General features: G+C 55.6%; 5 protein-coding genes across 5 annotated transcripts; all 5 read right to left on the bottom strand.

The window, feature by feature from the left end:
* Positions 1-156: 156 nt before the first annotated feature.
* On the bottom strand, positions 157-1,138 carry ATEG_01129 (uncharacterized protein; the record flags this gene model as incomplete). The annotated part of the gene is made up of 3 exons (XM_001208494.1): positions 157-642; positions 681-919; positions 991-1,138. The coding sequence occupies 3 exons, from the start codon at positions 1,136-1,138 to the stop codon at positions 157-159; spliced, it is 873 nt and encodes a 290-aa protein (XP_001208494.1).
* A 517-nt stretch (positions 1,139-1,655) lies between these two features.
* ATEG_01128 (SKN1/KRE6 family beta-glucan synthesis-associated protein) lies at positions 1,656-3,836 on the bottom strand (the record flags this gene model as incomplete). Its single annotated transcript, XM_001208493.1, has 6 exons — positions 1,656-1,671; positions 1,696-2,173; positions 2,224-2,746; positions 2,791-2,892; positions 2,957-3,137; positions 3,184-3,836. 6 exons carry the CDS (start codon positions 3,834-3,836, stop codon positions 1,656-1,658), a joined length of 1,953 nt encoding a protein of 650 aa, XP_001208493.1.
* A 1,176-nt stretch (positions 3,837-5,012) lies between these two features.
* ATEG_01127 (uncharacterized protein) lies at positions 5,013-5,631 on the bottom strand (the record flags this gene model as incomplete). Its single annotated transcript, XM_001208492.1, has 2 exons — positions 5,013-5,287; positions 5,394-5,631. 2 exons carry the CDS (start codon positions 5,629-5,631, stop codon positions 5,013-5,015), a joined length of 513 nt encoding a protein of 170 aa, XP_001208492.1.
* Positions 5,632-6,177: 546 nt separating this feature from the next.
* rpL3 (60S ribosomal protein uL3) lies at positions 6,178-7,553 on the bottom strand (the record flags this gene model as incomplete). Its single annotated transcript, XM_001208491.1, has 4 exons — positions 6,178-6,433; positions 6,487-7,160; positions 7,228-7,384; positions 7,453-7,553. The coding sequence occupies 4 exons, from the start codon at positions 7,551-7,553 to the stop codon at positions 6,178-6,180; spliced, it is 1,188 nt and encodes a 395-aa protein (XP_001208491.1).
* Positions 7,554-8,427: 874 nt separating this feature from the next.
* On the bottom strand, positions 8,428-11,297 carry cyc8 (putative transcriptional corepressor Cyc8; the record flags this gene model as incomplete). Its single annotated transcript, XM_001208490.1, has 5 exons — positions 8,428-10,148; positions 10,217-10,466; positions 10,528-10,790; positions 10,845-11,048; positions 11,123-11,297. The coding sequence occupies 5 exons, from the start codon at positions 11,295-11,297 to the stop codon at positions 8,428-8,430; spliced, it is 2,613 nt and encodes an 870-aa protein (XP_001208490.1).
* Between the last annotated feature and the right edge of the window lie 1,926 nt (positions 11,298-13,223).

Raw genomic sequence — 13,223 nt, 5'->3', positions numbered from 1 at the left:
TAGTAGATTACGGATTGGATTGGATAGGATAGCTACGGTATGACACGGCCTAGGAATGTATACAAGGAATCATTCTCGTAACCGCTAGGAACGTATACAAGCGAATCGTTTCTCGTAACACATACAATCAGTCCATAACATCCCACATCTCAAACCTCAAGGAGAGAACCCCCCAAACGGAATTCCGGCATCCTCCCGCTCCGCACCACTCCACCGCCGTCGCCGCTCCCGCTCTCGCGTCTGCTGGCTCCGCGACGCCGACGCCCGTGGTCTCCCAGCGGGACTATGCCTCGTCCGCTCGGGCGTCATGGACGCCATCCTCCGCGCATACCCGCGGGACACGGGCGTCGTCGTCATCGCTGACGAACCCCCAGGAGACGCCACGCCGGCTACAGCAGCCGCAGACACAGAGGACGGATCCGTCGGGCGCCGCCACCCGGTATCATCGGATTCATGCACATCGACGATCTTCCGCTGCACGGTCGTTGACGTTGACGAGGCGGAGGCGGAGGCGGAGGAGGCGGCGGTGGTGGTGGACGGGTGCTGGATGGTGAAGCGGTCGGCGCGGATGGACGCAGCCATTTCGGGGTCATCGGGGGCCATGAGCTTGGCCAGGAAGCGGCGGCGCGCTTGCGGGAGGGTCTACCATTTTAAATCTGTTAGTAGCGCTCCAGCCATACCCCCCGTTGAAGGTAGAACGGTGTAGACGGCCGGAGGGGAGTTACCTCTTGCGCGGCAAGAGCCTGGATCGTGAGCAGTTCGCGGTCCATCAGCACGCACAGCGCGGCGTGGCGCTCTTCGCGCAGGCGGCTGCGGACCTTTTTTTCCTGCTCGAGGGTGGAGGTGTAGAGAGGAGCTTGGCGGGGTTGTGGTTGCTGGTGTTGTGGTCGGTGCGCGTGGTTGTGGTTGTAGCCTTCGACTTGGTTCGTTAGCGAGCTAGCTACGCGGTAGGTAGGTGGGTGCTGAGAGCGTGCGAGGGTAAGGGCATACGGAATCCGATCTGCTGCTGGCGGGAGTGTGCGCTGGCGAAGTCGATCTCCATGGAGTCGTCTGAAGCTTCGGCTTCGTCGTCGGAGGTGATTACGATTGGGTTCTGAGGGGTGGGTTGGCTGCGGCGAGGGATGTTGTGGGTGGACATTGTGATTGATCGGTCTGGAGGGAGGGTGGATAGAGGATGGAATGGGGGGCCCTGTCCAGCAGGGAGGTATATGTAAGGATGTAGGTATGTTGGAGGACGTGGAGGATGATGGATGTGACATGCAGTGCTGGACGCAATGGCTTAGTCATGTGTACAGAGATCCATAAGGTTTCTACAGAGTATGATGATCATGTATGGATCAAGATTGCTCACACCACAGCCATGTATAACGAAGAAAGTAATATAGAACAAGCAGAAAAAAAGGCTGCAAATCTAGCATACAACGAAGAAAGATGTCTCCTCCCATCACACGCATGCCACGCCTAACGCCGAAGCAGAATGCCGCTAAACTGCCGAGACGACAGAGCACCTCAGCAAGAATGGAATACACCGTAGAGCGCCATGGGGTGTAACTGATCAGATAGGATAAGCTCGCAATTAGTAGGCTAAGCCATTCTGCACCCATGCATGAAGCTATTTTTAGGCCAGTCGTAGCCGGCATCAGCCCTAGGATATGTCAGCGCAGCCCAGACCTCCCAGACAGCGTTAGTACTCACCATGTAGTCTTGTTAAAGTCGTTGTATGCTTTCGGGTGATTCGCGATGTAGTCGGTGGTTTCGTATCCCGGCGGGTCGCAGGTGACGCTCTGGTGGTCGGGGTCTTGATAGATGCGAATGTAATCAAACCGCATGAACCCGGGCATGTACTCGCGAATCGAGTCGTCGATGGCCGCGAAACTGTACGCCATACCCAGGTTCATCACGATGGACATCGGCTCCAAGGGGATCATCCGCTGGCCGACGTTGCCGTTCGGACCAAGCGCACGGCCGTCCAGCGTCCAGGTCTTGTCTTGTCCGACGAACCAGGTCACGTCGCCCGTGGCGCCCGGTGTGTACTCGAACGCGTATACTTGGTACGCAGACCCGTTGTACCAGTCGTTGTTCAGGTTGGTCAGCCCAGACATGGCCTGTTGGTAGGGGCTGCCGCGATACGAGTTGATCTCGGTGATGCGAGGGTCGTACACAGCGGCGAAATCTGCAGCATTGTCAGTACTGCAAGAACCGTGCGCAGGGGGTAGGACTCACCATAGTCTGGCATATACCAGATATCGAACGGGGCCATCTGCAAACTCTGCGACACAGAGCCCACAGCCGAATTGGGGTTGTTATTCAGTGAAATGACGCTCGCTTCGATCACGTCGAGCTCTGGCGCGCTTCGCGACTTTCCAGGAGAAGGGTGATCCTCGCCGGCACAGCTGCACGCGGGCAAACGCATCCCCGGGAGCATGCTGATCCCGTCTGTCGAACTCTGGTTCGGGGTGATCCCTGCATCGCATCGGTCCTCATAACTGTACGGCCACATGCCTTCGGTCGTCGCAGCGTAGCCCGGCCGTGCCAGGTTGCCCATGGCCCAGAAACCAGGCCAGAACCCTGACACGTCGCCGGCGCCCGGGAGGGAAATACTCGCTTCTAACCGTCCGCCGGTGAAGCAGAGCTTGTTCCAGCTTTGCAGCATGCCCGAGCGGTATTGCAAGTCATGGTTTTTGAAGGCGTCGAAGCGAATCTCTAACACTCCATCTCGCGTTGTAATGGCGTCGGGATCATACCACTACGGGGGTCAGTTGGGCACGATGGGCAATTCGGGTTACTGACCTCCAGATCTTGTGTCACGCCGTACCAGAGATCAACCCCTTGGTAGAATGGGTCGTCACCGTCGTAGAATGTGCGGCCAGGGGTGGTGAATTCGTCGGAAAACTACCAACGAGTCAGTTATTAGATGTTCGTACGTGAGTGTGAGTATGAGGCGCTCGTCACTCACCACCAGAGTCCACTCCTTCCCATCCGCGGACGTCTTCTTCAATGCATCTTTCGGCGTGTCGGGATCAATCAAGCCACTCCGAATATTCGCCAGCAAGGGCCGGTCACCGACGTCGAGACACAAGGTGTCACCGGGCTCGCATTTGGGCCCTTGTTTTGCTAGGGTATTTTCCACAGCCGTTCTGTCAACGTCAGCCTCCGCAGAAACACATGAAACGGAATCCGTACATAACAGGGTATCCAATAAACAACGTCAAAAAGCCCAGCGTCAACAAGATCAATCCCCCAACATTAATCAACCCCCTCCGATTCCAAATATCGCACGGCTTGTCGCGGTCACTGGCATCCGGATTATGCAGGTAGTCATCTTTTTCGACATCCTCCGGAAACAACAACAACCCCTCCGTCGGCATGATGTTGAATTTCTCCGTCACCGTCTGCGTGTTCACGTCGTTGTCCTCGCTATCGATACACGACGGCGCCTGCGAGTCCTCGAAATGCGTATACCCGTATCCGCGGGTGTCGTAACTGGCGGCCTCCGAGCTCCAGCTCGTCTGCCGCGATATCAGGAACGGCCCGCCCTGGGCATATTCTTCCCGCGGCGGCCGGTGCGGTTGCGGCGGGATCAAGAACTCAGTCGACTCCTGCGGCTGCGCGGAGGCGTACACGGCGTGCAGGCTGCCGGCGGACCGCGAGTGGCGGATCATGCTGGGGGTTAGGGCGCGGCCGATCGTGCTGTGTCGGAGCGGCACTTGCAGGTGGTGGTCGGACGCGGTGTCCCGGAAGGGATCCTGCTCCCGCATGGTGATCTGGATCTGGGGCCTCTGGGGTAGTTCGCGCGCCTCCGGCGGCGGGGTGGGATTGGATGATTCGTCGGCCATGTTGGGTTGTGTGCTTGGTTGCGTTACTCTGCAGTGAGGCACTCAATCGCGGATTGCACGCTTGATGTCGAGTTGACCTGATGGAGGGACAGGTTGGGACAGGTTGAACCGACGCAGCAGACTCAGGTGGATGCCATGGAGATCTCCCAGAATGGGTGCCAGAGGTGTTTAGGATTACGCCGCGTGTTTGCGCTGGCACCAGGTAGTCACAGGGTAAAGGAATAACGAGTGGACGGGACAATCAGCCCGATGGCAGCGTCGAGAGACCGGAGGTGTAGTCGAATGTCGTATATGTCGAGCAAGACAGTGAGAAGTGGGAGAGAGCCGGATTGAATGGGACAACGAGCCGGTTGACGTGAGCACAGGGGAGCCGATCAAAACAAACGTGCGGGACATGGATGGAGACAAAGACGGAGCATGAATGTGTGAAGGAAGGGGGAGGGCCCTGTCAATCGCGTCCCTGTTTACTGCGGTTGAAGTATTTGGTTTAACATAGTCGCAGTCGTCAGCAGAAGTTTATCATCCTTCTTCAGCTGAGACAAAGCGATGCACGTTGCATTTATTCTGTATTCCATTGATTCCTTGAGGTTATACGAAGCATCCCAATGCATTGGACAGACACGCCGTCGGCCTGTCTCGAGCTGGGTATAGCCAGGGTCGACCAGCGTGACAGCACTCAGGGATAGCATTCATCTCGACCGCAGGAAACGCTGTGAGTGGTGTGTGTCAGATCCGGCATGTAGTGAGGAATCTGGTTGCTGAGAGGAGAGGAATGGGAGGATTCCATGGAAGATCGACGTCGATCGATTCCCGTTGCCAAGCGGTGATCATTCCGTCGTCCTTCATTCCGCGGCCTTGGACGTAAGCAGTACAGCAGTGGGATGCGAGAAAGGTTCTTCCTGTTTCTGGAGAATATGTTCCAATATGAACGATACCTAGTCTGCCATTAACAACGTTTCGAGTTACCTAAGCGTATATAGTTAGCTACTACTCGGCACGCCATATTGGGCCATCTCCGTAGAAGAGCACCCTGTTCCATGCCACAATCCAATCCTACAACCCCTTGCATCTGTCCCAGAGACATCAGACACCAGTAAAGCGCATCAATCATATCATCATTGTCAACGGAGCATATTAACAACCACCAAAGACAGTATCAGCAAGCGACAGCAACACCTAACTCTCAATCGCCTTCGCCCGCAACCCAACCACCAACCCCTCATCCACATCCAACGCCAAAACATAATATTCCACCCGACTGCTTCCCACCTGCACGCGGTACACCTTCACCTCGACGCCCGCCTCCTCCCCGCCAGACGCCTGCGACGCCGCAGCGCGCACAGCCCGCAGCGCCGCCGCGTACTGGTTCTTCGGGTCAAACGAAGATGGCGAGATAGTCTCGATGGCGCTGGAGAGGTCGGCGTTGGGCGAGATCAGGTTCGAGAAATGATCTGTTCATTCCGTGTCATCCGTTAGCAGCTTTTCTCGTCCTAGACCAGATACAATGCGAGATACGTAGTAGACCCAGTGTAGAAAGGAAAGGAAAAGAAAACGTACCAGCGTCCGGCCATACCCCCTTCGTCGCCCCTTCCCACCGCAGCGTGACCGGCTCGAACGGTTCGTCCGTCTCGGAGACGTAGTACACGTCCACGGAGGTGAGGGGCGTGGGCACACGCACGTTCATGTGCACGGTTTCGGTGCGGGCGACCGACGCACGACGGGCCTTTTCGGCGCGCGCGCTGTTCAGGTCTGCGTTGGCTTTGTCCAGGAAGGACATGTAGGCGTCGTCGGACATGGCGCGGATGGTCTGGTGGGATAGGGTGGACGGTGAGATTCTGGGTGGGTGCGGATTGGTGCGTGTTGTGTGTTGAGGGAATGGGCGATAGAGGAAGTGGTGAGAGGACTGATTCTGCGACTGGTGATGTGTAGAGCGTGAGCGGAGGGCTGTGGGCAAGAGAAGCTTGGAGGTTGGCGATGGCGTTGAAGCTGAGATGCGACCAATGACGCAATGCATGCGGCGGCGGGTTGGCCACATGAGTACAAGGGTGTGCCACCAATTCCAGGTGTGTAGATGTAGGAAGCAAAGTGCTGCAGAATACTTATATTCGACTGTTAAGGGCAAAATGTAGGCACTTAGTAGATATGTAGGTCGGTAAAAGTGTCAGGCGAGCGACTGCAGGATTTTCTGCCAAGACTACCACAATTGATTCAAATCATCAATTCCATAAACTACGTAACTATACCATCCGACAGTGTCTTATCCCGACAGTCTTGAAGGTATTCGCTTTTTTATTGAAAAAGATAATAATTTGCACTACACCAAACCAAGTTCGTAAACACCTTAAGCAGAAGTAACGAGGTCCTTCTTGAGGGTACCCATGAAAGCACGCTTCTCCTCGGGGGTCTGGAAAGCACCGTGTCCGAACTTGGACGAGGTGTCGATCCACTTGAGCTCGACCTTCTCGGTGGCACGGCGGTTGGTCTGAGGGTAGAGGGTCTTGCGCAGGGTCATGACACGCTTCTTGACACCGGGGATGGAGCCCTTGAGCATGACATAGTCGTTCTTCACCTCACCGTAGTGGACGAAGCCACCCATACTAGACGATGCCGTTAGTGTTGTCAGAAATCAGGGAACATGCATGGGACTTACGGAGTGATCTGCTTCTTGGAGACATCGAAGTCGGTGGAGGCGTTGCCCTCGTCGGAGCCCTTGCCGATGCGGAACACCTTGTGGTTGCACGAGGTACGGTGGTGGTAACCCATCTGACCGGCACGGGCAACAGTCCACTGGACGTGGTTAGGATGCCAGGCACCGATACAGGCAACCTTACGCAGACCCTTGTGGGTCTTACGAGGGAGCTTCTTGGTGCCCCAACGGCTGGTGACACCCTGGAAACCGTGACCCTTGGTGACGGCGATGACATCGATCATCTCGTCCTTCTCGAAGATGGAGTCGATCTCGATGGGCTTCTCGAACAGGTTGCGGGCGAAGTCAACCTTGTCGGCAACGGAGCCACCGTTGACTTGGATCTCCATAAGGTGGGCCTTCTTCTGCTTGAGAGGGGTCTTGCGGACCTGGGTGTGGGCGAGCACACGGACGACAGTGCAGTACTTCTTGATGCGCTCAAGCTCGCGGGTGATGGCAGAGCCGTTCTCGTCGGCGTGCTTCTTGGCGTACTTAGTGAAGGCCTTCTTCTTGCTCTTGTACCAGTTCTTGTAGAAGCGGCGCTTGACCTCGTCGCTCAGGTGCTCAGCCCAGACGGTGGTGAGAGAGCGGAGACCACGGGGAGTCTCGATGTAACCGACGACACCGACGGCAACAAGCTAAGTTGTGTTAGTGAGAAATTCGAAAGGAAAAGAAAAAAAAATTTTCCTCGCCAAGGGAACCTACAGGAGGAGTCTCAACGATGGTGACGGCCTCAACGATCTCCTTCTTGTGCATCTTGGCACCGGGTCTGTCGAGGTCACGGACAACAGTGGTCATACCGGCCTTGTAGCCCATGGAGGCAGTAAGGTGGACGGGCTTCTTGGGGTCATCCTTGGGGAAGCTGTCGCAAAGTCTCAGTACACCCATTCTTCACATCATTTCCATATCGATTTTTTTTTCCGGACTAACCTCTTGACCTTTCCACGGTGTCTGGCGGCGCGCTTGCGCGGCAGGTAGGCAAGAGAGCCTGTAGAAGTCCATGTCAGTATGCCATGCCCACACAATCCCATCTGTCGAATTCGAGGAAAAAGGTTGACGAACCGTGCCGAGGCGCTTCGTACTTCCGGTGACTCCTGAAAAGCAAAAAGAATTAGCAATTTGTCTCGTGAAGAACTTGATAGCTCTGGCGCAGCATTGGGGGCTTACATCTTGACCCTGTTGTCGTTAGTCGTCGAGGTGGTGAGTGAGAGTGTCTATCTCCAGGATTTGCCGGAGGTTGTATTTTGCACGCTTAACGAGTGTGGGCTGCCCTTAGCGAATTGCCGTTTCGGGTTAAGCGATCTCCACTCTTGGCGCCTGAGGCAGCACTATCTGGGTCACGTGCCGCCACCCACAACCCTACGGCCTCAGGCCACAGCGGCTCTCTTTTACGGCGGTCCGCAGTAGGAGGCACTGCTCACAAACCTACTACATTACATTCTCTCCAACACTGAGAGTTGATTCCATAACAAAAAGGGTCTAACAATTTGATATGATCATTGCTATTCGATTATTGACAGTACTCGAAAACGGAATCACATAAACATGGACAACAGAGGGGTTATCGTAGGGCTAAACCACACCACAAGTCAATATAGTGAACAAGGTGAAATAGATACACAAAAAAATAATCAAAGCCACCCCAGTTTGTCGACCGAAATCGTACAATACATATTCAGTTGCAATGCAACCGCCCATCGTCCACGATCACAGAGGGGAAAACACAGGTGTATAAAACGAGATCAAAAAAGAATAGAAGAAACGGGGTAGAAATGGAACATCAAAGAAAAATGAAGTGAGGAAATAAATGAAGGACTTTAAACGTCTCGCCATAAGAATCCCATCGGAGCATCTGACTCCCCGGGTCATTTTGTTTACAATGTCTATGCCAACCACAGGAGCATCCTACGCGGAAGACTCCTGCTTCTGCGGCGTCTGACTATTTCCATTCAAACCACCATTGCTGGCATTCGCCGAGCCACTAGCCGAAGGGCTGCCTTTTGCAGCGGCGGTGGCCTTCTTCTCGTCGTCGCCATCGTCGTCATAATTCTCATCCACATCCATCTTACGAGCAGCCGGCTCGTGTGCGGGGGTCTGCTCACCAGTGCGGATGGGTTCATCTTTAACGGGCACCTGGGCGGCCGGAGGGCCGGCCTGGGGTCCGTTGGCAGGCGCAACTGGGCTCTCCGCCATCGGGGGAAGGCTGGAGCCAGAGGCATGCGGGGGCATACTCTGGATGGACGGGAGAGTCGGAGGATGGTGAGCGGCCTCAGATGGGTGATAAGGTTCATCACGGCGTTGATCATCGCGCCGAGCCTCGGACGAGTTACGGCGCTGCATCTCCCCGGGAGACGGCATACGGTTGGGGGGAGTCACCCGACGGGGCATCTGCTCGTCAAGACGCGCGCGGCTCTCCTCATTGGCAATCTTCTTCGCTGGGCCAGGCTCCGCTTCCCACTCGCGGCCACGCTTCATAGCGGAGCCAGGCCGATCCTCCCGCTCGCGAGCAGCGGCTTCGGCAGCGGTGATGGCAGACGCTGGAGCAGGTGCACCACCAGCAATACCAGTGGAGCCAGCGCCCTGCACAGGAGGCACGCTAGGGCCATGGTGGAATTGCTGGTGCGGATAGGTGGAACCAGGCGACGAGGGTCGCTCCTCACGGATCGGCCGAATTTCGGTGGGAGGAGTGAACGGACGGTGGAAGGCAGGGAGAGGACCACCAGAAGCCGGAGCCCCATTGGGCGCACCGGGGGCAGCTGGGGGTCCAGCTGGAGCGGGGGGCAATGCACCACGAGTAGCAGAGCTAAAAGCAGTAGCACCGCTGTGAGAGCGATCATGAGACGGCGCAGGAGGGTTGGCAATCTGAGGAAGCGCATGGGGTGGCGGGTAAGCTCCTGGTCCGGGCAGGACAGCAGACTTCGGAGACCGAGCACCTGGCTGGACACGGACGGTCTCTGGGAACGCTCTACCGGGCTCTTGTCTTGGGCTCGGCTGCTGAAGAGCCGCCGGGCGAGCCGGATCACGCTGGTCATAGCCGTTCGGGCCCGCAGCTTGAGCCTGGGCCTGAGACTGGAGCTCGTTGATGCCACGGTTCCAATCCGCAATCTGTCTGGGGGGTGCCGGTGCCTGAGGAGGCGGTCCGCCGGTGGGCGCTGGTGCCCCCCATTGGGGAGCCGGAGGTCCTCCAACACCTGGAGCTTGATAGGCCTGGGGATGGACATCCTGCGGTTGCGGGGCCGGGGCATTGCTCTGGTTCGAGCCAGAGAGTTGGCTCTGGAGCAGCTGCAGACGAGCCTTGATGTGGACGTTGGTGGGGTCCAGGTCAGCTGCGCGACCGTACGCATCAAGGGCATCTGCAATCTGGTTGTTGCAGGACTCGTACAGAGTTCCCAGATCATACCAAACCTCCGAGATGTATGGGTTCAGGCGAATGGCGCGAGAGTAGGCATCAAGAGCGTCGCGATACTGGTTGATCTGGTAGTAGAGCACACCAATTGAGCACCAGAAAGTTGGGTTGCGTCCATCGCGATAGACCGCCTGTTGGTAGGCTTCATACGCCTTGGGATACTTGGCTTGCGACATATAGCAGCGACCGAGGAGGTACCAACTCTGGGCATCGGTGTTGTCTGTAACCAAGGAATTTGTTAGATAACTTCGTTCTAGAGATAACGATCAAACAACAGTAGCAACATACCTGCGCTGACGGACTTCTCCAGATATTCAATGGCCTTCTCTTGGCTGGCGTAACTGTTGCTCTGCTGGTGGTACAACCAACCCAGCTGCTGCAAGACCTTGGCATGGTTGGGGTCGCGGTCCAGAACACGTCGGTATGCCTGTTGGGCAGAATCGAAGTCCTTCTGCTGTTCGTGGACATGACCGATCTGGAACCAAATGTCTTCCTCCGTAAGGGGACGAGGAGGGTCGGTGACAATATACTTGAAGCACTTCGTGGGATCAGTATGCGGTCGCAAACACAGCTAATACGTGTGGCGGAAAATCACCTACCTCCAAGCTCTGGTTAAACTTTTGTTGCTGTTTGTATATGATTCCCAATCGGAAATAGATTTCATTCGCCTTCTCGAAATCCGGAGCCATGCGCATGACCTGGGAGAAAGCCTCCTCTGCGTGGTCCAGAGAACCATAGCGATCATAAAGGATACCAATTCCGTACCACAGCTTGGGTTCCTTGGGATCCCGGAGGTGATAGAGCGCCTGTTGGTAGGAAGTATACGCTTCTTGCAGGTTGTCCATCATAAGATGGCAGTGGCCTGGGCATCGTTAGTCGATCTCTAATCTGAGTCGGAAGGCAAAAAGAAGCATACCCAAACTACCCCAGGTTTCACCGCTTGTAGGGTCGAGTTTCAGAATATTCTGAAGATACTCGATGGCCTTGGGGAATTGTTCCTTGGTCCGCAAGATGCACGAGATGGCATTCATGGCGGGGATGGACCACTGGTTGTGGCGCAAGGCTTGTTCATACGCATTCATGGCGCCCTCAAGATCGCCGAGCAGCTCGGTCAAGCTCCCTGAAATTACATGTTAGCCGGGTCGATTGAGGGCGAGGTCCAAATCAAGGACACCCGGTGCGTAGGATACATACCGATCTGAAGCCACACCTGCTCATTCAGCGCGGCGATCTTCTGGGCGGTGCTGAGGGGTGGACCCTTCTGGCCCTGGGCTTGCAAGGGCAAGTGGCCGTTGACCTGCGGGTGGGCGGCGAGGTGACCATGGTGAGGGGTCACGGCTCCCGTGGGTGACGGTTGAGCATGAGACATCTTGCCGGGAAGAAGGTCAACCGGAATCACAACCGAGCCTCGATCAGACTATGAGTTCGACGTCCAAACTTTGCGACACGATGATGTAATTCGGCGGTATGGTGGCCAGTCGCACCGTAATCTGCGCGACTGATGCTCCGGACGGAAGGTCGCTGGGAAGAGCTCTACAGCGGTCACCTCCGGTCCTGATTCAGGCGCTCCGTCGGAGGTGAAAAGCTCTTCTTGCTTCGGGTGTTGCGCGCGATGAAGTTGAGACGGCGATGGACGGGAACGCCGGGTGCGCGGAGAACGAACGAAAGAGTGGAATTGAGATCGCACAGGATCGCCCGTTCAATGGATGGTCGTGGTGGATGGGTTGCACGTCCAACACAATGGATGGATGGAAGGCAAGGTGAGGGAGGTGCGAAGCGGCAACCCCAGGAACTAGGCACGTAGCCGAGAAAGGGATAGCGGCACAGGTAGGGAGAGGCGAAAGTGAAGGGAAAATGACGAGGAAGTTGATGAATTGGGAAGAGTTGTGTCACTGGGGTAGGATATCTGAGAGAAGGGGCAGCAGGGCCAAGCCACGGGGAGAGAAACTAGAGCTCAGGAAACGGCGCCCAAGAAGGAGAAAGGAGAAGGGAAGAGAAGGGAAGAAGAGGAGCGAGAGAGGAAAAGGTCGAGGGGCTGGTGTAAGAGGGTGAATTCTGCCAAGAGACGCTAGTGGTTGTGCAGCTCTCGAGCAGTCAGCCAGAAAATTAAAAAATAAAATAAAATCCACAGGAAACGCACGGAAAAAGGTGAGATGGCGGTGGTCCGGCGCCAAGCCGAAGACAGACAGCTTGCCCGCCCAGGAACGGCCTAGTGGGGTGGGGCAAATCTGGAGTCATTACAGTCACTTTTTTCCGCTGGCTGATTTACCCTGAGCATTCTCAGATCTTGTCCTCAGGATTAGGTACCTTTCCGCTGAAAGTTCGCATCATGGTCTTACGAGAAGCATCATCTTCCGGTGAAGAGCCTTCAACAGGATAACTGATAATCTAACATCTTGATGTATATCAATATATATAATATACCTATCGTACATATTATACCTGACAGACCACGCTTCGTGTCAGGCGGGGCTGTCAGAGCCCAAGAACCCATACGAACAAATCACCAGTCCAACCTCGAGATCAACCGGAAATAATAATTGTCGTGTAGGAATAATAATCGTGGGAACCCCCGAAACACGGCCGTGTCGGACGAAGACGCAAGCGCCGGAGCCAGAAAGCGCCTCAGGGATTTTTGGGGAGGGGGGAATGAACAAGTCTAGCACGAACCCCCGGTCTTGAGTCGCCGAGAGGCTGCAGGTGGACCATGGAACATGGACCCGCCCGGCCCTCTCTTCCCCGTGCCATTGAATAATTATTTTTATTTTTTATTTTTTGGGAAAAATAAAATGATTTTTCAGGGAAAAAAATATATTAAAATTAGGCGCAGGATGGGTCGGGCCAACCAATAATGCCTACCCGCCCGAGTGGGGCTCCAACCGACATACATGACTGGTGTCGGCCCCATAAGCTCAATCACCTAGCCTAAGCTTCCGGCAGTCCAGGTTAGTGAGTGGAAAAGCAGCACATGAGGCGGCCTCCACTAGGGCCACCTGCACCCATGTTGCAGTCCACCCTGTCTCCCCTCTTCCTTCTAACCCGTACCCTGACTACCTCGAAGCCGGTGCCGGACAAAAATAATAATAAAAATAATAATTCCATGCACTTGCGTACATATGGAGTACGGACCCTCTGCTGATTACCCACACCCAACTCCCTCCATGCTGGCTTTCAACCGCTGCTAAACTACTTGTAGCTTAGGCACCTAAGGTCCAAAGGTCCGAATAACGACTGTTGGGTCTCAGCACCAATATCCGGGCCACCACGCCCCCCTCAGACCTCCACTAGACCGTGT

Source organism: Aspergillus terreus, genomic scaffold (genome assembly GCF_000149615.1).
Source record: "Aspergillus terreus NIH2624 scaffold_2 genomic scaffold, whole genome shotgun sequence".
NCBI lineage: Eukaryota > Fungi > Ascomycota > Eurotiomycetes > Eurotiales > Aspergillaceae > Aspergillus > Aspergillus terreus.
Note: the sequence above shows the minus strand (reverse complement) of the source record. Positions and strands in the feature narration are given on the sequence as shown.